Source organism: Manis javanica, chromosome 13 (genome assembly GCF_040802235.1).
Source record: "Manis javanica isolate MJ-LG chromosome 13, MJ_LKY, whole genome shotgun sequence".
NCBI lineage: Eukaryota > Metazoa > Chordata > Mammalia > Pholidota > Manidae > Manis > Manis javanica.
Genome location: NC_133168.1, coordinates 98150808 through 98176648, shown reverse-complemented (window position 1 = coordinate 98176648; position 25841 = coordinate 98150808). Strand labels below are relative to the sequence as shown.

General features: G+C 54.4%; 1 protein-coding gene across 2 annotated transcripts; it reads left to right on the top strand.

Annotated features, from left to right (window-relative positions):
* The first annotated feature begins 1059 nt into the window (after nucleotides 1–1059).
* Nucleotides 1060–14839, top strand: NFILZ (NFIL3 like basic leucine zipper). 2 transcript variants are annotated; one of them, XM_017667922.3, is made up of 3 exons: nucleotides 1060–1127; nucleotides 10841–10925; nucleotides 11081–14839. In XM_017667922.3, exon 3 carries the CDS (start codon nucleotides 11088–11090, stop codon nucleotides 11907–11909), a length of 822 nt encoding a protein of 273 aa, XP_017523411.3. In that variant the 5' UTR covers nucleotides 1060–1127; nucleotides 10841–10925; nucleotides 11081–11087; the 3' UTR covers nucleotides 11910–14839. The 2 variants fall into 2 exon arrangements, with proteins under 2 accessions (XP_017523411.3, XP_017523412.3); XM_017667923.3 differs by having other exon boundaries at nucleotides 10841–14839.
* The last annotated feature ends 11002 nt before the right edge of the window (nucleotides 14840–25841 follow it).

Here is a 25841-nt window from a genome sequence, read left to right as displayed (position 1 = left end):
TTAGTGGCTGTTTGCTGATATTTCAGTTTTGTTAAAATTCACTTAGTTCCTGGACGATTTCTCCTTAGAAGATTATCATATCAGCATCTATCAAATTTGCGCCGCCTGTATTTCTTCTACGGCCGCTCTTATTTGTTTCAGTGCATGGTTCTTGATGAAGAGGGATTTATTTCACAGGTGGTGAACACACCGGGAACGCGCCCATTGAGCGAGCCCACGTAGGAGGGTGCAGTTCCGCGGCGCGCACACCAGGTGCCGCTGTTCCCAAGTCCAGGCCTCCTCGGAATCCCTCAAATCCGCCCCGGCCCGGGGTCTGGGGTTCCCAGCACAGGACGTGGCCTCAGGCTGGTCCCCGCCTCCAGGCCCCCATCCTGCCCCTGCTGTCTGTTCACCCTGGGGTCCACGCGTGGGGTCTTCCCTACAAGCAGCTCTGACTGTCCCTCCACCTCCTTCCAGGGATCCCCAGACATATCCATGCTGATCCTTACCTCTGAGCCTTCGTATGTGCTGTTCCCTCTGCTTGGAATACCTTCCATGCCCGTTTAGTGATGCCCACCTAGAGATCTCATCCTGAAGTTCAAGATTTGGCTTCACTTTCTCCTGGGGGCAAGTTACTTAACTGTCTGTGTGGGTTTCCTCTGAGAGAGGGTATGTCCAGGGCAAGTGGTTAGAAAATCTGAGAGGCACTGGGGAGCCACAGAAGGTGTTTGAGAAGGAGGGTGTCCTCACATGTAAGGACAGAAGTGGCCTCCTCGCTTGGGCCCCCTCTGATGTTTCTAGAAGGATCTTAGGGAGTTAGAATGAGAGATTCTAGCTTTGGCCAGCTTAGACCCCCTCCCCTTCTTGGGCCCCCAGGGGCTAGACCAGCAGGACCCCCTCCTGGTGGGGCTGGTGACTCCCCAGTGCCCCTCCCCCCGAGTCTGAGCCAGCCTGCAGCACCTGCTCTCTGGGCAGACGCCAGGTGGGCGGCCAGCGCAGCAGGGAAAGCCACGAGCTACTGGCTGGGGGCTGGGGTGTCACCTCTACGGAAGCGCCGGTGACTCCCTGCACCGCGGAGGGCTTTGGAGGCCTCACGCAGCTGCTGCGGCCCACACAGGACCCACGCCGGGGGAGCAGCCGCCTGGGAGGTGAGGCCCGAGTGCAGCAGAGGCTGGCCGGGGCGGCCAGCGTCCAGGGGGCCGGGGCCTCTCCGCCCCTCTCAGCTCCTCTCTCTGCCCCTCTGGACAGGGTCCCTTCCTTCTCGTTGTCTCCGTCCGAGTCCTCCCCCTCCTCTCTGTGTCCCTCTCTGTGCCTTCGGTCTTACTGTCCCCTTCTGGGTCTCTGGCTCTCTTTGGGCTGCTCTGCGGGGCTCTCCCCCGCTGTGTGCGTCCCCACCTCTGTCACCTCTGGGATGAGGCAGGAACATGGGAGGGGGCGTGCCTGGGAAAGAGGCCAGGAGGGCTGGCTGGGGAGGGGGTCCAGGGCCAGGCCCTGAGGGGCTGAAGCCTCAGAGTCCGATGCTGTCATCCGTTTTGGGGGGGCCCTCCTACAGCAGCCACCTTCCCTCGGCAGCCCACCTTCCTGCTTCTCTCCTTGCCCCGTGTTGTCGCCAGGCTCCTGACCTCCTCTGGTCTCTCTCTGCTCTGTCTGGGGGTGGGAGCCCCCCATCCAGGCCCTGTTGCCCACACGGGGCAGCTGTGGAAGGCTGATGTCCAGCCAGCTGTCGCGTGTCAGCACTGATGGAATGAAAAGCAGAGAGGGTCCACGCAAAGTCGGGAAAGGATCCAATGGCTTCGGTCCTAGTGGGTGGCAGGGGTGCGGGCGGGGCTCGAGGTCTTAGAAGATGGCTCAGAGGGACAGGGAGGGTCTCCTGTTGTGTGGCTAGAGGTCTGGCTGTCCGGGACGGCTGGATTTGTCCCTGGGGAGCCCGACTGCGCTCTAGGGGGGCCCAGCTGCCGTACAGACCCCCAGACATTTGTGCTTGGGGTCCGAGCGTTGTGGGGTCTGACTACTGTGGGGATCCACTTGTAAAGATCTGGGGTCGTTGGAGTTTGGCACAACTGCTCTGAGCGTCCAGTGGCTGAGGACGGACACGAGCACTTGCTGCCGATGGTGACCCGGACCTCAGACTGTTGGCTGGCGTCTCGTGTGAGATGCTGCCTTGGTGGGTGGGTGGCGATTGGCTCTTCCTCCTTCTGCCTGCCTCCACCTCTGGTTCCCTCTCCACCTGTCCTGCGTTTTCTGTTTCTTTCTCTCTCTCTTGCTCTCCTTTCTGTCTCTCTGCAGGGTGGAAATCCCTGGTTCACTTGGAACAAACAGGTGGGGTGTTTGTGTCTCAGAGGCCACTCCCTGCTGGGGCCAGGCCTGTTCCCCAAACTTCCAGTCTGAGATGCAGGGGCTTGGGACAGGGGGTGGGGGTTTAGGGACTCTGTCCTGGGTGAACAGAGAGGGTTATGGGCATTGAAAGAGGGGACCAGCCATGCAAGTATTGGAATGGATGAGGGTTTCAGGCAGAGGGCACAGCTGTGCAAAGGTCCTGGGGCAGGACTGGACCTGGCGTGTGGGAGGAACAAGAAGGAGACCCGTGCGGCTGGAGCAGAGTGAGCAACGGGGAGAGGGAGGTGGGAGGGCAGGGAGGGGACAGGCGGATGGTGCAGTGTGTGGTGGACTGTGGGAGGACTTTGGCTTTGACCCTGAGTGAGGTGGGAGCCAGTGGGACTGGATGCAAGTGGGGGTCTGCAGACACACTAGCCATGCTCCCAGTGAGGCTGCCAGCTCCATGGTTCACCACTTTGTGTCCCCCCTATTTTTTATTGTGGTAAAATACACATATCATAAAATTTGCATCTTAACAATCTAAATGTACAATTCAGTGGCATCAAATAAACCGTAATGCTGTGCAGCCGTCCTCACCTTCCATTTCCAGAAATTTCCATCTCCCCAAACTGAAACTCCATTCCCTGAGACACTAACCCCCCACCGCCTCCCCAGCCTCCGGCCCCACCACCCACTCTCTGTCTCTGTGGATGGGGCTCCTCTGGGGACCTCCTGGGAGGGGGATCAGACAGGGTCTGTCCTTTGGGTCTGGCTTATGTCCCTGAGCACTGTGTCCTCGAGGTCCACCCACACTGTAGCAGGTGTCAGGGTGTCCTTCCTTTTCACAGCTGAGTAATATTCCAGGTGTGGATAGGCCACGTTGTGTGTATCTATTCACCAGTTGATGGACACTTAAGCGGCTTCTGCATTTTAGCTGTCATGAATCGGGCTGCCGTGAACATGGGTGTGCGAGTATCTCTTCGAGATCCTGCCTGGAGTTCTTTGGGGTAGATACCTAGAAGTCGAGTTGCTGGGTCATAGGGTAATTCACATTCAGTTTTTTTGCAGAGCCTCAGACTGCTTTCTGCAGTGGCTGCTCCATTTTCCATTCCCCCCAACAGTGCACATGAGTTCCCATTTCTCCACATCCTTGCCAACGTTTGGGTGTTTTCTGCCCTTTTGATAGCAGCCTTCCTAGGGGCTGGGAGGTGATGTTTCCTTGTGGTTTTGACTGGTATTTCCCTCAGGATGGGTTGAGCATCTTTTCATGTGGCCATTTTTCTACCTAATTGGGAGAAATGACTATTCAAGCCTTTGCCCATTTTTGTTTCTGGTTGACTCGTAGATCTTTATATGTTCCGATGTTAACCGCTTATCAGATCTCTGACTGGCAAATACCTTCTCCTGTTTTGTGGGCTGCCTTTCTACTCTTCTGTAAATAGTGTCTTCTGGTGGTGCTTTCATTCCTTTTTAACAATTGTAACAGTGACAGCTGAGTGAGATCTATCCCGGGGATCTGCTGGTACCGCTGCTACCACCATGTCTGATCCAGGAGTCCCTGGGCCCAGGCCTACCTGGTCTTTGTAAGTCAGGCCAGGAGGTGGGCACTTCTCTGAAATGCAGGGCTTCCCCATTGCACGCCACTGACTGCTGGGAATGGATAATCCTCTGTCCTGGGCGTTCTAGGGAGCCGCACCGCACACCTGGTCCCCACCCACTCCATGCCCTCTGCTCGTCATGACAAACATATGTCTCCAGACATTGACAGACACCCCCTGGGTTCAGAGCCACTGCCTTGAAACTGGAGGGTGGGCGTCTCACTCATGCGTTCAAGTATTTATCAATCACCTACCCTGTGCTTGGCCCTGGGGTGGGGAGCTGCTGGGGAGAAGAAACACAGGCCCGGCCCTCACGGGAGAAAGAGAGTTTAGTCAATTAATTACTAGTGAATAGGCGAAGGTACGTCGATAGTAAGTGCTACGTGGCAGAAGCACACGGTGTTCAGCAAGTGCACAGGGGAGGCACCGGTCTGTCCTGGGAGGTCAGGGAGGGCTTCTTGGAGGAGGAGTGGCAATCAAAGGATGGGAACATGGAAACTAGGGGAAGGGAGGAGGAGCATCCAGGCAGCAGGGCCGCATGGGCAGAGGCCCCACAGCATCTGGGCTGTTGGATGGCCAGGGTGCTTGGAGCACAGAGGGGACAGGCTCCATCCGGACTGTGCGGGGCCCCGTGGGTGGGGCAAGGGAGTGTGGTGTTGATCTGTGTAGGGTTTTAAGCTGGAAAGTGGCACAATCTGATTTGTGAGGTGGAAAGATCCCTCCGGCAGATTGTGTTTGTAAAATGCTCAGCCCTGTAAAGGGCGGGTACCCGGAAAGGGCTTGGATGACACCAGTGGGTACTTCTGGGATCCAGAGATGCCACAGGCCCAGTTCCTGCCCCCAGGACCCCCTGGGGCACAGCTCTGGCCCATCTCTGGGATCCACGGCGTATCCTGGGCTTGGGGTGGGGGCTGGGAATGTGGGGTGCCCCTGTTTGGAGTGCAGTTCTGAAAATGGCAGAGGGACAGCCACCCCTGGGAGTTGGGCAGGGCTCCTGGGCCCATGTCACAGAAGGGAGACTGAGGCCCAGGGCTCCACATGGTCACCGAGTGCTGAGCTAAGAGCCTTCAGGCCCTGCTGCGCCTCCAGTTCTATCTCAGGGCTTGAGGTAGGCGGCTCTGGGGTCCAGCTGTCCAGGTGCCAGACCCACCTGTGAAGGGCTGTGTGACCTTGGACAAGACATTGTACCTCTCTGAGCTTCTGTGGCAAAAAAGTACAGACCCTGTCTCCTGGGAAGTTATGGGACTAACATTGTTCACATTCCTTCACTCAACAAAGAGTTAGGAAGCACCCACTGGGTGCCAGGTGCTGTTTTAAGCCCTGGGGACATAGAAGGAGCAGACCCTGTCCACAGGCTGGGGTTCTAGTGGCGGAGACAGACAAGAGGCGAATGAGTTAGTTTGTAGCTAAAAAGTATGGGAGTGGTGTGTGAATAAATCCAAATATGGACAAGGAGGAGAGAAAATGACCACGGGGTGTGTGCCCACCTCCGGGCTTCAAGCTCCCGCCAGGCAGCCGCCTGGGCACCGCTGAGCTGGTCTCCTGTTGTTTTGGAGGTTCTGGGTTGGGCTGGGGAGAGGCAGACCTGTCTGCAGGGGCCGAGGGCTTAAGGTCCCTGAGATGATTTTGTTCCGTGTGAGTTTCAGGAGGTAAGACGTGGTGTGACATGACCCTGCCACGATCAGACCCTTGATGCCCTGGGCCCTCCTGGAAGCTCATGGTGGTTGTTCAGGAATGGGACACTGACTACGTTTGGGGACTAAGCTTGTGCCTGGGTTGCTTACCAGCCCAGGCGTTGCTCTTGAACCCATTTGGCTGTTGAAAAGACCGAGTCTCAGAGACCAGCTGGCGCTTGTCTACGGTCATGCGATGTGCCATCGGTGCAGCAGGGCTGGGTGGCTCTGGGCACCCCGCCCGCATCACCCCCACCCCCTGCTGGGCCCTTCCCACCCATCAGCCTGCTCCTGGCCCTGGGGACTCTCGCTGGCCTTGGGGGTTGGGCACAGAGGTACCAAGGGCTTCCGGCCTCTCCATGGGCCCCAGGAGGGGTCCAAGGGCAGCGGAAGGCCCTCTGCACTCCCAGAATGCCTTGCATTTTCCCCTTGAAATCTGAGATCTTTCAGAGGGTTCTCAGTTTTAGAAGTTGGTTTCACCGGAGGCTTTCATGAGGCAAGGGTTTGCTCACAGTGAGAGCACAGGGTCCGCAGGCTGCACCGGGTTCCCTGAACCCGTGAGAGTGTAGTGTCCTGGGACTCCACGCCCTTTCTGAGGAAGGGCTGGGCTGTACTAGGGCCTGTGGGAACAGCCTCTGCGGCCCCGGGTCCTTCTGAGTCAGAGGAGGGCCACTCTTCATCTCAGATCCACGACTCTGGGCAGAGAGGGGCAAAGAAGCTAGAGGGAAGGAACAACAGAAGTAGTTTCCTACTCCCCTGCTTGCATACCACCTGTGACAGGGAACTCATTACCTTTCAAGGAACCTTTGCTGGGTTATTAGTGAGTTGTACTTTGTAGAACATTCTTTCAGCTACTGGCCCCAAGCTGCTCAGCCCTCTGGGACCACACAGAGCACACCCCCTTTGCTAAGTATTCATTCCCCCTATATTTATCAGAGATCTGTGGTCATAGTGATGGTGGAAATCTTTTCCAGAAGAAGCTCCTGGCCTAGTTGAGAGGGGTCAATCTGATGGGCTTCCTGTAGGAGGTTGCAAGAAACATCTAAAGCTAAGTCCTTCAGGATGAGTAAGATTTGGCTGGGGAACAGGTAAGGAAAGAGGAAGAATGTTTTAGGTAAAAGGAGAAGCATGTGGAGGGGACAGAATAACTGTTCAGGAAATAAAAGAGGTTCTGAGTGGCTGGAATGGTGTGTCTGAGGGGGGATTTCAGGGCTGCTGAGGCCAGAATAGAGAGATGCCAGGAGCCGTGATCCAGGTGGGAGGGAAGGGACACCATTATTCCTCAAACAGGGCATGGGTTCCAACATCGTTTCACATCCCCTGACTGCTTTCCCAGGAAGCAATTCACACCTCCACTTTCCAGGTACATGAGTGCCCATCTCACCACATCCTTGCTAGCATGAGATTTTATCATTTTTAAATCTTTGCCAATTTGAGCCAGGAAAAAACTGGTATCTCATTGTGTCAATGAAAACAAAGGAGCATTTCTGTTGTAAGGGATGGGGGTGAACAGTTTTTCCAGAAGTGTGTTGGCCACACAAATGCCACCTCTTGCTTGTAAGTCTTACACCCACCGGAGAGTCTATGGTCATTTCTGGCTCCCCTCAGCCCGGAGCGAAGGGAAAGCTTGTGGGCTGCCCTCCGGCCACGTGGGTGGGGAATTTGTGAGGCAGCCTACCTTTTCTCCTTTGATTCATTTTTTTTTCCACTTTTTTTTTTGTCCTTTAACAATTCTAAATTGTTTTCTCCTCTGTTGGTGGCTGAGTCCCCAGGTGACTGTAGCTTTGTTCTCCTGTAGGCATTTTTGGGCTCAAAGAAAAGGGTTACTGATTACCAAGAAGGTGTTCCTTGGGGTCCACCCTGATACACCAGGTGCCTTGTGCACGCGACTTACTATTGAATTGTCAAAATGTCTGCGTGTGGCCAGGACCCCCGCAAAACCCGTTTTACAGGCGAGGAATCTGTTTTTTGCTTCATACCTTCTGTTCTTGTTTTATGACCATTACTCCATCCTTTATCTTTTTGAATCACTCATTCTGTTCACCCTAAAACTCTTTGAAGATGGCATCAATAATCTCGATTTCCTCTGATGTAAATTGTTCCAGGTCACGAAGTGGGTATGACTATCTCTTCGGGAGATTATTTCCTGGTCAGTCTCCCGACAGTCTGTGCTCTTGACCTCCTACGTTCGGGAGACCTGCCCTCGTGTGGATGGGGCACCCTTGTCACTGGGCACTTCTTCTTTGGTCTGTAGTTCCTGTCATTTTTGTGTTTGTGGAGGAATGGACGGGTCTCAGGGTGTATTTGATCCATGGTCTTGCAAGGAAGTCCAATTTCATCATCTGTCAACTGATACAATTGTGTTGCTTGGTCTCTGAGGGTTCTCATAGGTATTTTCAACACACATAACCGCACGAGCCGGGCAGCAGAAGCCAAGCAGGAGAGGGTCTACCAGCACCACTGCCGCCAGAGAGTAGCCGTGTGGGTCACTTGCTATTATTACGTACCAGCTCTCAGGGTGATCTCATTTACTCTTTACATAACCAATAAACTGAGTATGGCTATTATCCTCATTTTAGATGAGACAGTGGATGCTTGTAGAGGTCACGTGACTTGCCCAAACACGCCTGGCTAGGAAGGAGAATTTGAACCCAGTTAAAATGGCTTCAGCTCTTACCTCTGTCCATTCATCGCGTCACCCCAGCCCTGCCCCCTCATTAGCTCTGTGTTTTCAGGAATTTTTCCCTCTGTGGACACCAAGCTCTACCCTTCAAAGGCGCACATGGACTCAGAACTGTATCCTCTGCGGAAGAATCGGGAAAAGCCGGGAAGGTCGAACCTGGTGTGTCGGGAAAGGCGGGGGCTCCGGAGCCTGCTGGATTCTGGCTGGGTTGGCCCAGGAAGGTCGCAAGCCCTCTCGGATCCTCTGTCTTTTCATCTGTTGAATGAGGATAATGATGGAACTTTTCTCTCTGAGTGGCCGTGGGCGCAAAGGGAGACATTGCTCGTGCCCGGCCTAGTAGATACGCACTAAACATGGCTGCTTTCCTTGGAGGAAAGTGGACCAGATGAGGGGTGGCGGAATGTGACTGCCAATCCATCAATCCTCTAGGGGGAGGACAAGGTCTCCAGGGGCACACAGAGAGAAAGAATTTTATCAGACAAAGGCCCAGTGAAGGTGGGTTTTAGCTCCATCCCAGGAGCGCTCACCCAGGCTGACAGCAGTTGACTTTGGAGTGAATGAGCTCCCCATCACTCAGGGCAACCAAGAGGAGCTTTGATTGTCGCCGGTCAGGGGGCTGCAGAGACCGATGGGGCTCGGGAGGGGTTGGTCTGGGCCATCTCTGAGGGAGACCCTAGTCCGGTTCCCTCATCCCCACCGCAGGCGCTCACGCTGGCTCGCCACGTCCCCACCCTCCCTAGCGCTTCCCTCTGCGACCACAGGAAGGCCCCGGCCCAGCCCTGGCTGCCTCTTCTCTAAATAAAGTCAGGCGGCTGAACTATCTGCGGCCCCATCTCCCGTTGGGTTCCTGTGGAGGTGTGGGAGCTGGTGTTTAGGGGGGACCCAGACCAAGCCACACACAGGCAGGGGGCCTCACAGGGATGCTAGCCCTCGTGTAGCTCACCGGCTTGCCTTGAGAGCCGCCTGCCCCTCCTCTGTCCAACTACCAGCCTTCACTCAGCTTCTACGTTAGGCATTCCTGGTTTAGACGGGCCCTTCTGGGACGCCTGGACTGTGTCCCCTCCCTTCCCAGCCCAGCTGCCCCTGGCCCAGCCATCTCCCGGCTTGCCTGCCACCCCCCATCCGTCTCCCCCAGAGCCAGGGTAGTGCCTTCTGGACTCTGGCTTCAGGGTCTTAGAATGTGCCATTGACCTGTGTGCCGAGCAGCTCTCGGGCTCCTGTGAGCACCCTTGAAGCTGGAATGGGGTCAGCACCCTGTCTGAGGCCCCAGGACGGGCCCAGGTGGGCAGCAGAAGGAGGCTCCGGCCACCAGGGCAAAGGACCTTAGCAGGGAGCCTGTTCTCTTGTCCCCAGTGGGGTGAAGAGCTATCTGGGCAGTGGGAGACCCAGGCCCAGCCCTTTATGGGGGAGAAAGGACCCCTTAGGGCTTTCTGTGCCCTCCTCTCAGGGCCCCCACCTCTGAAGCCTTACTTCATCTGCTTATTCATTCATTCACTCACATTTCACTCGTGCTTTGATTTTTTCAAATACTCACACATTTGTCGGTTCGTCTCCCAAACACGCACGCGCTCGTTGGTTCATTCCTAAGAACATCCACGACAGAGGGGATCTGGGGAGGCGCCAGCCCTGTTAGCAGGAGTCTAAGATGCTCACACTTTCATAAGCCCTCCCCAGAGGTTTTTAAGCTCTGGATAAATGGGATTTTTGAGGACTACTCCTCTGGACTGGTGGTGGATTTGGGGGGACTGGGAAGGAGGCTTGTTGGGGCCCAGGTGGGCCGGAGATCCTAGGCTTGGGGTCAGGGTTGAGGGGAGGTGGGCAGGGGTCCGTGCAAGTGTGGAGGGGGTTCCTGGGGAGGGGGGCGTGAGGAGAGGAGGGGGGGTGTGAGGAGAGTACCAGGGGAGGACGCCAGGAGTGTCAATCATCGGCTCTGGGCCAGTCAGTGGTGGCGCTGGCCACACTGGGAGGACAGGATGCGGGGGTGGGGTGGGGGTGGGGGAGATTACTTGGGGTATCTCCGGGCATCCCTGGGCCAGCCACTCACGCTCCTCTGTAGGCAGGGCCATCGCACTCCCGAGGATATGGTGGCCTCAGGTGTCCCACAGGGGGCAGTGAACTTGAGCCCTGCCGCAGGGGCCTGTGAGTTCATCGGGCTGCCCACACAACGCCCAGACGGCACCAGCAGACGGGCGCAAACCTAGGGCTCCCCACCTGGCCTCTGCGGACCCGGGCGCACCACCTGCATGCTGCCCCAGCCTGTGGATGTGGGGCACCTCAGGACGGAAGACCCCCAGGGACCAGCAGTTCCCCGCGGGGGGCCCGGGCCCTGGAGTCTCTCCGGGAATTTGGATTCCTTGCTGACTTAGGTGACCGCAGCGCCCCACAAGGCTTTCCCGCTACACGCCCAGCCGGGCTCGCTAGACACAGCAGCACCTCCAAGCCGCGAGTGGGCCCCGGGGGTGGCGGAACGGACCCGCACGTCCGACAAACTGGCTTCAGATCCTGGTCCCGCTTATGGACAGGTGGTCACAGTTCAGACGGGCAATGGCTTGGCCTCGCTGAACCACAAGGGCGCCCGTCCTTCCTTCTAGGCACCTTCCCTTCGGGTGTCCGAGCACCTCTCCCCGGAGCGCAGGCTGAACCGAGCCCTTGGTCTGTCTGCTGACCTCCTCAGGGGTAAGAACGCAGGCAGGAGCCTCCCTCCCCCCGGGGGGCAGTGCCAGTCCCCGGCCTCCAGCCCGGGGCCCCTGCACCCGCGGTCCTGCCCACTGGGGACGGTGGGGACGCAGGGGCCTCCTGCCTCCTGGCGCAGTCTTGCCCCCTGTTGCCAGGTGCTCCATGGACCTGGGTCTCCCGGGCCTGCCCGCGGAGCCTCAGGGCCCCGGGAAGGACCTGCGGGCAGCGCGGGGCCGGGGCGCCGCTGGGCGTCGGCAGCGGGAGTTCGTGCCCGCCGAGAGGAAGGACGCCGCCTACTGGCAGAAGCGGAGGGAGAACAACGCGGCGGCGCGGAGGTCGCGGGAGAAGCGGCGGCTCGGCGACGCGGCCCTGGGGCGCAGGCTGGCGGCCCTGCTGGAGGAGAACACCCGGCTTCGGGCCGAGCTCTGCGCTCTCCGCCCGCGTGGCGGCCCCCCGGCCGCGCTGCGGCCCCCCCCCTGGGCCGGAGACCCCCAGCCTGGGGCCGGGCCTCCCCCTTCTCTGCGTGGCCCCCACGGCCGCCTCCTGAGGCCGTGCTCCCTGGACGCTGGGCTGCCGGGGTGCGGGGGCTGCCTGGTGGCCCGCGGGTGGGCCGGCCTGGCCACTTCCCCCGGGTCCCTCCAGGACCCCGTCCTCGCTGTTCCCAGGAGAACGGACATGGCCTTGCAGCCTGCACCCCCAGATGCCTTCTTCGGCTGTCACCTCGTGGGTGGCTGTGGGGGGCCCAGGCCCTCCTGGGGGCTGTGGCCACATGTGTCCCCTGATTACCAGGCTTCAGGGCCCTCAGGTGTGCTGGGGACGCCCACTGCTGATCCCAGGGGGCTGCCTCCCAGGGTGGCCTGTCCTGAGCCAAGGAATGGTCCCGAGGGTCTGTCTCAGAACACCCTGCCCCATAAACGGCGCACCCCATCGCCAGCCTTGGGCGGGGTACCTCTATGGGGGGAGGCTGGCCGGGGTGCCCTCTGAGGGCTTCCCCGGGGCAGGGACAGCCTGCAGGGGGATGGCTGGGACTCGGTGTGCATTTGTCTGGGGGGAGATGAGCGGCTTGGGTTTGAACTGGCCCCCATAAGCTGGGCAAGGCTTGCAGGAAGCTGGGGCAGGGACCCTGACTGGGGGTACACTTCTCAGTGTCTAGGCCTCTAGGACGAGGGAATAGGGTTCCATCTTGGATGGTACCAGGGCCCCCATCCTGCCTAAAACAGTTACTTTTCTTCCTTCCTTCCATCCACCCATCCACCCATTCACTCAGCCATCCACCCACCCATCCAACTATTCATTCATTTATTCGTGTAACCACTCATTCATGTGCTCATTTGTTCAGCATTCATTCATTCTCTCACTCATTCACTTATTTACAATTCCCTTGCCCCCTCATCCACCCACTCATGGTCTTTGGACTCTCCCTCTGTGCTCAGCTTGGTGACAAGTATGTGGCTGCCCTGCCGGCTCCAGGGCTCCTATTCTGGAGGTGAAGGTCTGGGTTTGGGGGCAGACACACCGAAGGAGGAGATAACACCTCGGGATGTTGGAATTCTCATTTCTGGGGGTTTCCTTTGGGGCCTGCTTAACGCCCAGTTTGGGGGTCAGTGTCACCCAGCTGGGATGGCTGCCTCTGTGTCTCGGTCAGGGCCCTGAGCCACTGGAACAGGTCAGCAGTGGGTGCAACTGGGGGGCGGTCAGTTCCTCTCGCTCCCTGGCCGCTCGCTGCCCCTGACAACCTCTCAGCACCAACACACACGCTCCCAGCTGGGCAGGAGGGGGTGCACTCTGTGAGTGGGGGTCTCCAGGGACCCTGGAGACCAGGGCCTGTCAAAGCCTCTCTCCTCAGTGTTCCACTGAGGCCTGTCTTTTAAAAATACCATTTCAGAGCTTTTATAAAATCCTGTATGAAAAGACCCCAACTCCTATTGTAGGGAGAACTGTGGGAGCAGGGGGTCTCCTGCCAGCTGATGCAGCCACTGAGACCCCAGATGCCCTGGCCAGGCAGGGCATGGCCCTCAGGCATCCCCCCTCGCCCCACCGGGCTCAGGGGCTAGGCTAGTTCTCAGCCACCCAGCCTGTCTCTCCCCTACACAGCTGGGAGGGGTTAGACGGGCCTGCAGAGGAGCCGAACCCAATGCACAGGTGTGGCTGGTCTTTTAATGCAGCCCTGGCTCTGATTGAGGAATGTTAAAAAATGCTCAAGAGAGAGGGAAGGAGGCGGTGGGTGCTGTGCAGCGTCCTGCTGCTGGAGATGTAGGTGGCTTTGCGCTTTCTCGTGGTGATGCTCCCTGGCTGGTGTGTCCAGAGGTGCCCAAGGTGTCCGGGACCAGCTCACTCACACCCTGTGGACTCAGGGGAGTCAGGGCCGGTCACCCTTGGGTCACAAAAGGTCCCTTTAACCTCAGCCCCAGTTGGAAAAGCCCAGAGAAGGATCTGCCTAAAGTACATCATAGAATTTCCACATCAGGAGGGGCCCTCAGGGTCTACTGTGTGGTCATCCAGTCTTTACTTGAATACCTCTAGGGATGGAGAACTCACTTCCTCCAAAACCCTACCACCACCCTAGAGTCAAAACCTGCTTCCTGCAAACATCAACCTGTGGTCCTACCACAGGGGCCACTGTTCCCCTCCCTCTGCTTGGAGGGAGCTGGTGGGGTGGAAGGGGCATCTCATTTTTCCTCTCTAAAGTAGAGACCGCCACACCTACCTCACATGGTTGGAGATTAAATCTCAGTTATTGTGTGCATAGCACTTCATACATAGGAAGTGTTCAATGAATGTTAACTCTCCTTGCTTTATTTCCTTTTTAGAATGCTCTGTTCTCAGCCCTAGAGTAGTGCTGTCTTCAGGGGAAATGTTCTGTAATTCTTCAAAATCCTTTCCCTTTATCCTGGTCTGGCCTTTTTTTTTTTTTTTGGTCAGTGCTATTTACATATGATGGCTCTTGGAACTGAAGTATGAATCATTTCTTCATCAAATACATATGTTTTTCTCAACAAATATTTTTTGAGCCCCCACCATGTGCCAAACAGGAACTGGAAGAGAGAAAGAGTCCTCCAGACTGAGGAGTTTGCATGAGGAAGTTTGCACAAATGTCTAGAACATTCATCCGAGGCATTTTGATCACTCTTCTGTGCTGCGCTCTGGGACCACACATGTGACCTTTACCCTCTGAGAGCAAATGGACAACTGGCAACTTCCACGTGGCTGCCTGGAAGCTGCTGCTATAAGAACTTATGTGCCACATCCCACCCTGGGGTGTCCACTGGCTTCTCAGTTATGTCTGTCACCCTCACGATTGACTTGGGGGGCTGAATTTCAGGAATTTTTGCAACCACTTGCTACATTTCCTCTCCCACCCATCCTTGAAGGCTGGTGAGATCTCTTTGGCTATGAATGCGTCTAAGTCCCTTCCTGCTTTACGTACGACTGGCCCATGTTGAGTATACCACAAACACTGAAGGAAAGTTTCTGCCCACTCAGTTAGTGATCGCAAGGGGCAGAGATAAAATGAGTTGCAGATGCTGACGAGGCTGCCTTTCTCTGCCTTGTCTACAAGGATTCACAGACATATCCTGGCTGAACCCTGTTACCTGGACCCTCGATACTGTGGCTCATGGACCAGCAGCATCTGAATGATCCAGAAGCTTGCTAGAAATGCAAAGTCCCAGACCCCTCCCAGAACCACTGCATAAGACCCTGCATTTTGACCAGATCCCCTGGAGACCCCCAGTGCATTAAAGTTCGACAAGCATTGATCCAGAGCAGAGGTTGGCAAATGTTTCTTGTAGAAAGACAGAGAGTAAATGCTTTTGGCTTTGTGCTCAGACAGCTGTGGTTGCATCTACTCCGCTCTGTCTCTGCAGCATGAAAGAAGCCATAGACAATATGTAAGCAAATGGATGTAGTTAGGTTCCAATAAAACTTTATTTTCCAAAACTGGTGTGGCCAGATCTGTCTGGCCTATGGGCCATAGTTTGCTGACGGTGTATGCCCAGGAGTGGAATTGTGGGTCCTAGGGGTACTTGTCTTCAAACTTGATATTGCCAAAGAGTTCTGCAGAGTGGTATCGCCTACTTGCAAACTGCTGCATGGAAAGGAAGTTTGTGTTCTACTAATATTTGGTTCTGGTGGGCTGCTTGGTTTTTGCCAATCTGGTGGGTATGAAATTGTTTTAGCCTGCATCCCTCTGTTGAATGTCTTTGCCAAAATCTGTTGGCCACTTGGGTTTCCTCTTCGATGAATTGCCTGTTGGGACATTTATCTTTTTCTTATTGATTTCTCAAAGCTCTTTATATATTCTAGATATACATCCTTTGTCACATATGAAAATCACAGACTTCTCCTGTGACTTGTCTTCTTATTTTATTCCTAGAGTATTTCATTCCAACAAAAGTTGCAAATTCAGTGTAGTCAAACTTACCAATCTTTTCTAGTCTGTACATTTTTGTCTTAAGAATCCTCCCATGTCTCAAGGTCATAAAGATAATCTCTTAAATGTTCCTATAAACATTTTCAAGTTTTGCTTTTCACATTTAGGTATTTAACCCAGCCTCTTTCTTTCTTCCATTGTGTTGCATAAGTGCCGCTATTTAATATTTCTTGGTTAAAAAAACCACCTAGAGGTGCTTATTTACAGATCTCTTGAATCTAACTTTCTAGGAGACAGGCCTTGGAATCTGTACTTTTTACTAGCATCCAGATGATTCTTATAATCAGACCAGTTTTGGGAAAGCTGACTTAGTGTGAGAAGATGAATTTGGGCTGGGAAAGACCAGCATCCTATCTTGGCTGGGTGGGCTCATTCATATTACTGAGCTTCCCTTGCTTATCTGTAAATGGAGATTCTAAATGAGCTCCTCCAGCAGGGACTTGTGAAGATTAAATGAGAAGAACTACATAAATGGCTTGGCACAGGGCTTTTGCCTAGGAACTAGATTGTTTTATCCTCATGGAGAATGTAACTAATCCAATTTCCCTTTTTGCATTGGCCACCTGGGGACTCAGGGCTAAACTCAGGGCTCAACCATAATAACTGTTTGTTTATAAATTAATTTGAAACATTTATTTACTCACTTGGAAAACACTTGTTTACTCACTCTCTCACTTGTATGTTGACCACATACCACATTCCAGGCATGGGAGAGACCAGTGGACACAACAGATGTGGTTCCTGACTCTGTGGTGCTGGCAGCCTAGTGGGGGAGACAGATAAAAAAATAAACAAGGAAAGTAAGATCCATGGCAGTTAAGTATCATGGGAGAAAGAAAAAGAGGTAGGGGGCTTGGGAGATGTAGCAGTGGGTGGGGAATAATAATTGAAGTAGAGAGGTTGGGAAGGGCCTTGCTGAGAAGGTGACATTTGAGCAAAGACTTAAGAAGCCATACATGTATTGGAGGGAGGTTGCTCCCTAGGCAGAGGGCACAGCCTGTGCAAAGGCTCTGGGGCAGGACTTTGCCTTGTGAGTAAGAGGAACAGCAAAGAGTCCCATGTGTCTGGAGCAGAGTGGAGGAGGGGGAGAGGGAGGTGAGGACAGGGAGGGGAGGGGGCAGGTCATGCAGGGCCTGTGGGTTGTGGCTTCCTCTGTAGTGAGATGGGGCTGCTGGGGAGTTTCTGAGCATATTTCTGCTATAAGTGCATCCTGTGGTGTGTGAGGCTGAGTGAAAATAAATAAACCTGCCACATAAGTGCAGGGGAGCTGGCTCATTGTCTGAGAAAGGGGGTGACTGACTGCAGTGATGCTGTACCTCATCAGCCCACAGCAGTCATGTGCCCCTTTCCCTCAGAGCCAATAGCTCTTCCCGTCCCTGTTTCTGGCCCTTTCTGACAGGAGGGGCAGTGCAGGTAAAGCTGCTCCATGAGGTGGATTCATGGGAGGGAAATGAGCGTGTTTCTCTTTTCTTCTTTATAAAGCTGCCTTCCACTAAATAACCATTTTGGACAAGTGTGGGAGAGTGGGCTGTCAGGCACATGTGGTGGACGCCGGAAGGGCAAAGGCCAGAGGAGGAAGCGACTAGAAATAGTCAAGGCTGGGAAACGGGAAGAGCTGGAGATAATCTGGATGTAAGGGGGCTCCACCCAGCCCCAGTGAGGAGGACAGCCATGCAAGACCAGGGGTAGGAAGAACGTAGAGTTTTACACCTGCCCCACAATAACTGTGACCCCATAGGGTCTGCTACCCAGAATAAGGGGTTTATTTCCTGGCATCTTGGCCTTGGCCAGTACCCTAAATTTTGTCTCACCCTTTGCAAAAGGCTTATTATTATTATTGTTATTAACAGATGGGAAAGTTGAGGCTCAGAGAAGCTACCCATCCTTCCTAACATTGCACAGCTGGGGGAGAATGGACCACCTCTCCCTCATCACTGCTGGCGTCATCAGCCAACTCTCTTCCTTGACGTCCTTTTTTGCCTCAGGTCTCGGCCGTTGCTGTTCCCTCAGCCACAATGCGTTTCCCTGTATCTTTAAGTGGTTCCTTTTCCATCATCAGGTCTGGGCTCCAGGGCTGCTTTCTCAGGGATGGGTTTCCTGAACAGCCATGCTAAAATACTTCCAATATGTGTGTCGACCCTACACACAGTAGGTGTTCAATAAATATTTGTTGAGTGAGTAAACAACTTGGACAGGAGCAGTTGATTCTCCTAGGAACAACTTTGGGTGCAGATAAATCCTGGGTCACCGGGTTTGACGGTCTGTTGCTGCCCCGGGGATAAAGGCACCCAGAGGTACAGGGCACCTGTCTGCTGTGCTCACTGCAGGAGCCCCCACTTGGGACAGGACCTGCCACACAGTGGGTGCACGATAAATACTGTTGAAGTGAATCCAAGGTTTGACAAGGACTCAGGCGTCACGTTAGGGGGCAGAGTGTCATGGGAGTCACTCACTTATTAATTCAGTCCTGCTTTCCAGAGAGAACGGAACCGATTCCTTGCCCTTTGGAGCCCGTGCTTTGGAGGAGATGGACACCCTCCGAGGGCAGAAACAGATGGTCAGGATTATGTCAGAGGCGCCTGAGGGTGGAGGGCTGGTGAGCAGGGATTGGGGAGGTCAGGGAAGGCCTCTGGGAGGAGGTGACATTTAAACTGAGATTAGAAAGCAAGAGTTTCCACAAGAAGCCATCACTAAAGGCCACATGTGGCATGATTTCCCAATAATTTAAAGATACAGGGAAAGGCACTGTGGCTGAGAAATATTTGAAACAGGCAAATTCATGGGACAGAGAGCAGGGTGGTGACTGCTGGGGCCGGGGTAGGGGTGGGGAGTGACCGGTCTTGGGGTTGGGGTTTCCCTTTGGGGTCATGGAGAGGTTTTGGAGCTAGATGGGGGTGGTGTTTGCACAAAAGCCACTAAGTGCATTTTTGAAATGTTTGCTTTAAAATGTGAATTTTATGTTATGTGAATGTCACCTCAATTAAAACAGGAAAAGGATGTGCCATGCATGGAGGACAGATGGGCAGCTGAGGGCAGAGGGGGTGTGGAAGGAGGTGGCCCAGTGGGTCCCAGCCTGGACACGTGGCCCCCAGAGAGCAGGGGCAGGGGACTCTGCCGCCCTGGCTTTGTGGGGTGTGTGTGTGTTGGGGTGGGGGGCAGATGACTACATGTGCGTGTGTGCACACACACACACTCCTGAGTGAGCATGTGTGATGAGACCCATGTGCACACATATGTGTGCCCATGGCCTGAGCGTACGTGTGTGTGCTAGAGCCTGGGTGTGCAAGCTCAAGTCCCCCCATATGTGGTCCCCCCATGCCTTGTTGGGAGGGTTGAAGGCTCAAAGACACGGGGGAACGGAGGACAAGGAGGCCCCTGCCATTAGGCCACAGCTGTCAGGGCAGAGGTCTGAGCCAGGCCCCCAGCGCCCCCCACTCCCTGCTGCTGCCAGGCCCTGGGGGTGGCCCCACTCCCCCTGCCCCCATCATACTGTAAATTCTGAGAACTCCTGTCAGCCGTTAGGCCTGGCCCCTCCCCTGGCCCCCAGCAGGGCTGTCCTGGCCGCCGCCTTCCTGTCTTGGGGCCTGGGTCAGGGGCCAGAAGCGGTGCAGGCTAGGAACTGCCCCCCTCCCAGCCCTGGTTCCGGGACAGAGGGGAGAGGGCTCTGCACAGCTTCTGGGGCCTTCGTGTGCGTCTCTGGGCCTCAGTTTCCCCTTCTGACCTCCCAGGGGGCACACAGTGTCCGGCAGGTAGGAAGGGCCCGATGCGCGCCAGGTGCCGTTATCACCCATGCCCTGCTTCCTGCTCCCCTCGCTCTGGCTTCCGCACCAGCACTTCGCTGCTCCCCCGCCCAGAAGGCCCCGGCCCCACCCCCCTCTTCAAACCCAGGGATTTTCAGTCTCGGTTCTTGAGGAAACGGGACAGCAGCAGGGCCAGCCGGGTCTGGGAGGCGGGGTCCCTGAGTTCGAATCCTGCCTCTGCCATAGACATGCTGGACGGCCCTGGAAGGGTCACCAAGCGGCTCTGTGCCTCAATTTCCCCAGTCAGGGGCCTGGAGGAAGAAGGCGAGGAACTTATCCACGCTTAACAAGCATTTTGTTCTGATTGCTCAGTGAGGACCAGCCGTCCAGCTAATCACGTAGGAGGCAAAGAACGGGGATCCGGAGGGTCTGCGTCTGGTGTTGTCAGAGGTAAACAAGGAAATCTGTGTTAGGATTCTGCGGACAGACACAATCACTGGGATGTATGTATGCACGTGTCATCTGTCAATCATCTGTCACCCATCTATAGTTCTCTCTACTGCTATCTCTCTATAACTATTAAATATATATGTCATATAATATAAATATATAGATATATATCTTAAATTATTATATTATAAATATGTAATCTAGTATCTATAGCTCTATAGAGATGTATTTCTATACATTCTATATCTATTGTATCTGTATATTATATATCTCTAGATGAAGATAGATAACTATTAATATCTATCTAAAGACCTGTCTATCTATCTAGATATATATCAATAGCCTGGCATATATATTGGTTACGAGGATTCGGTTCATGTGATTTTGGAGGCTGCCACGTCCCGAGATCTGCAGGGTGAGTCTAGAGGCCCAAGGCCCAGGAGGAGCTGATGGGTCAGCTCAAGCCCAAGGGCCAGATCGAGGGCTGTCGTTCAGAGGAGGGTCAGGGTTCTGGTTCCAGCCAGGCCTTCGACTGACCGGGGGAGGCCCACCCACCGTCGGGAGAGCAATCTGCTTTACTCAGCCCGCGGATTCAAATGTTGACCCCATCCCAAGACACCCTCACAGACACACCCAGAATACTGTTTGACCAAACCTCTGGGCGCCCCGTGGTCCAGGTAAGCTGGCACAGAGTATTACCTGTTACGGTGGCACCTGTGAGTCTCAGGCAAGTCATAGGGAGGGTGGTTCTGTGCAGCAAGCAGTTCCCTGGGGCACAAAGGGTTGGGGGTGTCTGCAGCTTCACTGCTTCCTGCCCCGTGGGCCACTGTGTTCCTCAAACCTGACAAGCTGGTCCTGCTGCCTGGCCTCTGCCCTGTGGCGCCCCCAGCCCAGCGTGCTCTTCCCCCATGTTCTCTGATCCCCGGCCACACCACCTGTTTAATTTTCTCAAGGGCATTTCTCACCATCTGAATTCTTACCTCTTTTTGTGTGTATTGTCTGACTGTTGCGTGTTCCCCCTCCCTGACTGTTTCTCCTGTTGGGTGGCAAGCTCTGAAATCATCAATAAGTGAGAGTTGGTTGAGGACCTAGTAGGTGCCAGTTCCCAGATGGGGTGGCCGGATACCTCCTGGAAGTCACAGTCTTCTCGGGGAGGCTGACTTTGGTGGGGTCCTCCATGTGGATAGAATGTTAGGTTGGGCTGAGTCTGGGTGCTGGTGGGCCTGACCCACCTGGGTGATCACACAGGGCTTCCCAGAGGTCAGATGTGGAGCGGGGAAAGGCATTCATAGGCAAACACGGGGGGAACAGAGGGAGGGAACAGCTCGTGCAAAGGTCCTGAGGTGGGAGGGACAGTGCCGAAGTCGAGGAAAGGGAAGAGGCTTGTGGACATAGAGAGCAGAGGGCAAGGGAAGGCCACAGGGGGCTAGCAGGGCTTCAGTGCAGCCAGCACCAGTGGGATTCTGGGAGACTCGATGAGCCCCTGATCTTGAACCCTATCCTCCAGCCCAGCCCTCCCTCCCTTTTCTTCCCCACATGTGGCAGCCACCTCTGTGCATGAGCAGTTTCAGGGGGCCCCAGGTGACAGCACGGCGTGAGGGTATAGGACTGTGTGTGTGAATGATCTGCTACAACCAGAATCCTTGTCTGTGTGGACTTAGACCTTCCCTCCCCAGGTCGGGCTTAAAGCCAAGGTGCTGGCCCCACCCCTCTTGCTCCTGGGGCAGTGGGCCCGGCATCTGCAGGTGCCCTGCTCTGGGTAGGGGCAGTAGGGATGGCGATTTCCTGGTTTCTGTGGGAAGCAGGCCCTGAGGCTTTGCCTTTTGACAAGCCCCTCCATTGTTCTCCCGTTCCTGGGCCAGCCTCACGCAAACAGTCTGTCAGAGACTCACTACCTGCCTCCCAGTGCCTTGGTCCAGGGGGCTGGCAAGGCACGTGAGGTATCCCCTGAGCAAAATTTAAGGGGGTATCCCAAATCTCAGTAATCAAAGTAAATTGTATTTCCTTTTTCAATTGAAATGTGCTTGCCATATAACACTGTGTGCCACTGGTTACAATGATACATTTCTATATTGTAGCATGACTGCCACTGTAGCTAGTGATATTTAGCACCTCTATCCTGTTTCATAATCATCAATTATCATTTCTTTTCAGTGGCTGGAATCATCTGACGATACAATACAATATTGGTGTCTATATTCCCTATATCATGCCTCAGATCTTGAGGGCTTGTAAAATGAATCACATTTCAATGCACTGTTATTGATCAAGATTGTCTCATCTAAAAGCATGCAATCCACCCTTTGAAAGTGTACAACCTGGTGGCAGGTGGGAAATTGGTAAGGTTGAGCCACTACCACCTCTAATTTCACAAGTTCCATCGCCCCCAAAGAAGCCACACTCATGGGCAGGCAATCCCCACCCCGCCCTCCCCGAGCCCCTGGTGTCCATGACATATATTGAAAAATCAAATGAATGCAGAAAAACAAAAATAAAAACAAAACCCATTGAACAAGCTGTCATGTTTTAAAACAAAGACGCTCTGACACATTTTGGCCCTGCAGCCCTCTCCTCACCTGTATCTCCACTGGGCTTGAGAATTGCTGGGAGAGAGGAGCTCACGTTGGTCCCCAAAAGATGGGCGGTCTGGACCTGGGGTCCATCTCTCTTCTCAAACCCTGCGAGGAGGGTGTCCAGGCCCTTGGTGGCCAGCTGGCTGGCTGGGGGACTCTGGCCAAAACAGTAGCCTTGTCACTATCTATGTAGCACTTACTGTATACTAAGCTTGCAAAATCCATTTTATGCATTACTCAAAATGGTTTTAAGAAATTACTTCTATGCATTTGCATGCAGTTTATTGTAAAACATTCAAACAATACATTAATATACAGAGTACATGTGACGGCCCCCTTTCCCCTGTGACCCACCACAGCCCCGAAGGCAAGGGCAGTTTGAGATGTGTCCTTCCATACTTCTGTGTGTCCTGTGTTGCACTTCATCTTCAAAGCACCCCTGAAATGAGTACTGATACCACCCTCATTTTACAGGTGTGTTGAGTGAGGCTCAGAGAGGGCAGGTTACTTACCTAAGGTCACAAAGCAAGTGAGGAGGCATGACTCAAATCCACGACTGTCTGACTTCAGTGCTGAGGAAAAGAGGAAGCGAGGCCCCAGCGTAGGGGGATACCTCTGAACTCAGCCATAGTTGTGGCCCGTTCATTCAGTCATTCAACAAACATTTTGGGGGCATGAGTGTGTGCTTGGTGAATGGTACACATGGGGCCCCTGCCTTCCCAGAACTGATGGCCAAAGTGGGAGACAGCATCCATTAACAAAGAATCAAACAGAAGTGAGATGATTGCAGCCAGGGAGAGAGGAAAGAAAATGGAGCTCCCTGAGGAACACCAGGTTTCCTATAAAATCTGGAGATACTCTATGCATGTCCAAGGAAGTATCTCCATACTGGTTTACTCCTGTTTTTCAATAATAAAAACAGGGCCTTTTTTTTTCCACTTAAAATAATCTTGGTGATTATTCCACGGCAGTGAACACTGCTAGCTGCTTCCTTTTTCACAGTTGCATAGTATTCTGCTGCATTTGCACACGGTTTATTGATCCTGTTCCCATGGAAAGTCTTGGAACGTTAGAAACACGATGTTTCTGATGTTTGCCACCATAAACTGCCACCATGGTAATGGATATCTGCATTTACGTCACTTTGCATATGAATGATTGTATCTGAAGGAGAAATTCCTGGAAATGCAATATAGCTGGGTCAGGAGGTATGTTTTAAGTAGATACTGCAACTTGCCCTGCGTAAGGGTTGTACCAGTTTCCTTCCTTGTTATCAAGGTAAGAGGGTCCCAGTTTCCCCATGTCTCATCAACATGGGGTGTTATCAAACCCCTTGATCTTTGCCAGTCTGATAGGTTGAACTGGTATCGCAGTACAGATTTAATGCTCATTTCCCTTATGAGGTTGACTGTCTTGCCCTGTGTCTAAGAACCATTCGTCTTTCATTCTCTGGGAACTCAAGGCACATATCCTTTGCTAACTTTTTTGTGCACTGTTGTAGTATTTCTTATTTTTTCCCCAAAGCTCTTTATATAGAATGGGCATTATCCTTTTGTATTATAAGCTATAGTTTTCTCTATGTGTCATTTTTAAATGACTTATGTTATTTAATTAAAAATATTGTCATTTGTCCTGACTTTGTTCAGAGTAATTTTTACTTTGCAGGGTGTTTTTGTTTTTGGAGGTTTACATGAAGTCAACTGTTTTAATTGTTCCTCTTATGGTATCTGGGCTTTGTGCCATCCTGGGGAAGGTAGTTATTTTTGATAGGGTGCAGGTGGGGAGAAATATTTTGAGTACAGGGTATAGCACGTGCAAAGGTGCCAAGGTGGGATGGGGGCTTGGCACGCATATTAGTCCGGTTTTCCAGAGAAACAATCATCAATATGCTCGGGGTCCCTGCACCTCATTTTGATCCTGTAGCACCTAGTGGGAGAGGAAGGTGCACAGCAAGCCAGGATGGAGCCCCTGATTCAGAGAGACTCCAGGGGTGCGTGTGGGCAGGGGCTTGGGGATCAGGGTCTCTGGTGCTCCCAGTGTTCTGGGTGGCAGTGGTGGGGGTGGGGACAGGAAGAGTTGGCTGAGGCTTACTAGACTCCTGGAAGGAGGTGAGACTTCTAACAGTATGCTTGAGGTAGTGAGCTCCCCATCCGCTGGAGTGTGCAAATGGAAGGGACACTGCAAATGAAAGATGGCAGAGGAAATTTCTTCCCCAGGGAAGTTTTGGAGTTGGAAGACCTTAGTCTGGTCTAAATGAGAGTCCACCCGGCCACCCAGGGCTGGCAGGGATTCTGCGTTCTCACTCCTCTGTGTGTGGGGCTGGCAGCGCCCCGACACGGCGGTGTGGGGTGAGTCTCTCTCCAGTCCCGAGATAACTGGTCTGCTGCCAGTCACTGTGGTTCGGAAGGGGAGGCCACTCCCAGCGCCTTGAGCTTGGAGGCGCTGCCCCCTGGTGGGCAGAATAAGTTCCCCTACGTTCGCCTGTCCCTTCCTGGGGGTTCTTGCCCGTTCTACAGATTGGCTGCCTGCCTGGTGGGCAGATGAGAAAAGAGGGGCCCAACCCTGCATGTCTGGGATCTGGGGATCTTGGTCTGAGTGTGGCGCCACCTGCTGGCTAGGGATAGGACTGGAGCACCTGCCCAGTCCCCAGCCCCTGGACACAGTGGGTCACAGTGGGTGGGGTCCAGGCCCCACTGTCTGACGGCAGATGCAGGGGAGGGTGGGATTGTCTCTATGCTCCACAAATAAAGGAGCTTCCACTCTTGAAAAATTTCTGCACAAGAACAGTGCTGGCAGGTGAGCCAGAGAGAGAAGCACATCAAAACCCCTGACAGAGACGCGGAAAGATTCCGAGAATGAAATGATGGCGGATTTTGCCGACTGAGGGAGAAGGGGACCCGGTGTGGATATGGCTAAGCCCTGGCAGCTGCCGCTAATTTTGATAAGCTGGGGGGACGTTTTCCCAGGGGCAGGCTGGGGTCCTGACCTTCCTGGGGCTGGACGGTGTGAAGGTAGAGGGTCCTGCCTCCAGCAGGGGCCCAGGTGGAAGGAGAAGGGACCAGATGGGAAAATGCCCAGCCTCCCGGACCTGAGAGGCAGGTGGGAGACGATGGAGGGGGCACCCTCAAGGCAGGTGGCAGAGAAGGTCCTGGGGTGGCGGCACCGGAATAGGCTGAGGTCTGGGGAGGTGGAATTAGGGAGATGGGCATGGATGGTCCAGGACAGGTGACCTCTAGGGACAGGCACGGGGGGTGGGCAGGAGCCAGGGTCAACGTGGACGCCCACTCCACCCCTCGGGGATCTGCCTGGGGTGGGGGTGGGGGACACAGTGGGCTGGGCGGCCCTTGGGATCATCGCTGCCTGTTGGGGGTCTCCGTGGGATGCGCCCCAGTTGGTGCTCATGCGGGTAGGTTCCAGGGAGTCTGAAAACCCCAGTGTGAGGGGTCCTGGGGGTTCATCGCGGGCCAGTCCTGGGAGGGTGTCTTTGGAGAGGGTCTGTGGGGAGGGGGCTGGGGAGTCGGGGCACAGAGGAGGGCCTGGGGAATTAGTGGGGTCATCAAGCCTTCCCAGGAGGATTTGCAGGGCTGAGGAAATGGGGTCAGGAGGAGGTCCTGCAAGACCAGGAAGGAGTATTTCTGGGGAGACACAGAGCAGGGGGCAAGCTGGGAGCTGGGGTTTGGGCTTAGTGCTGTTAGGGGGTGCAGGTGGGGGGTGTGTGGGA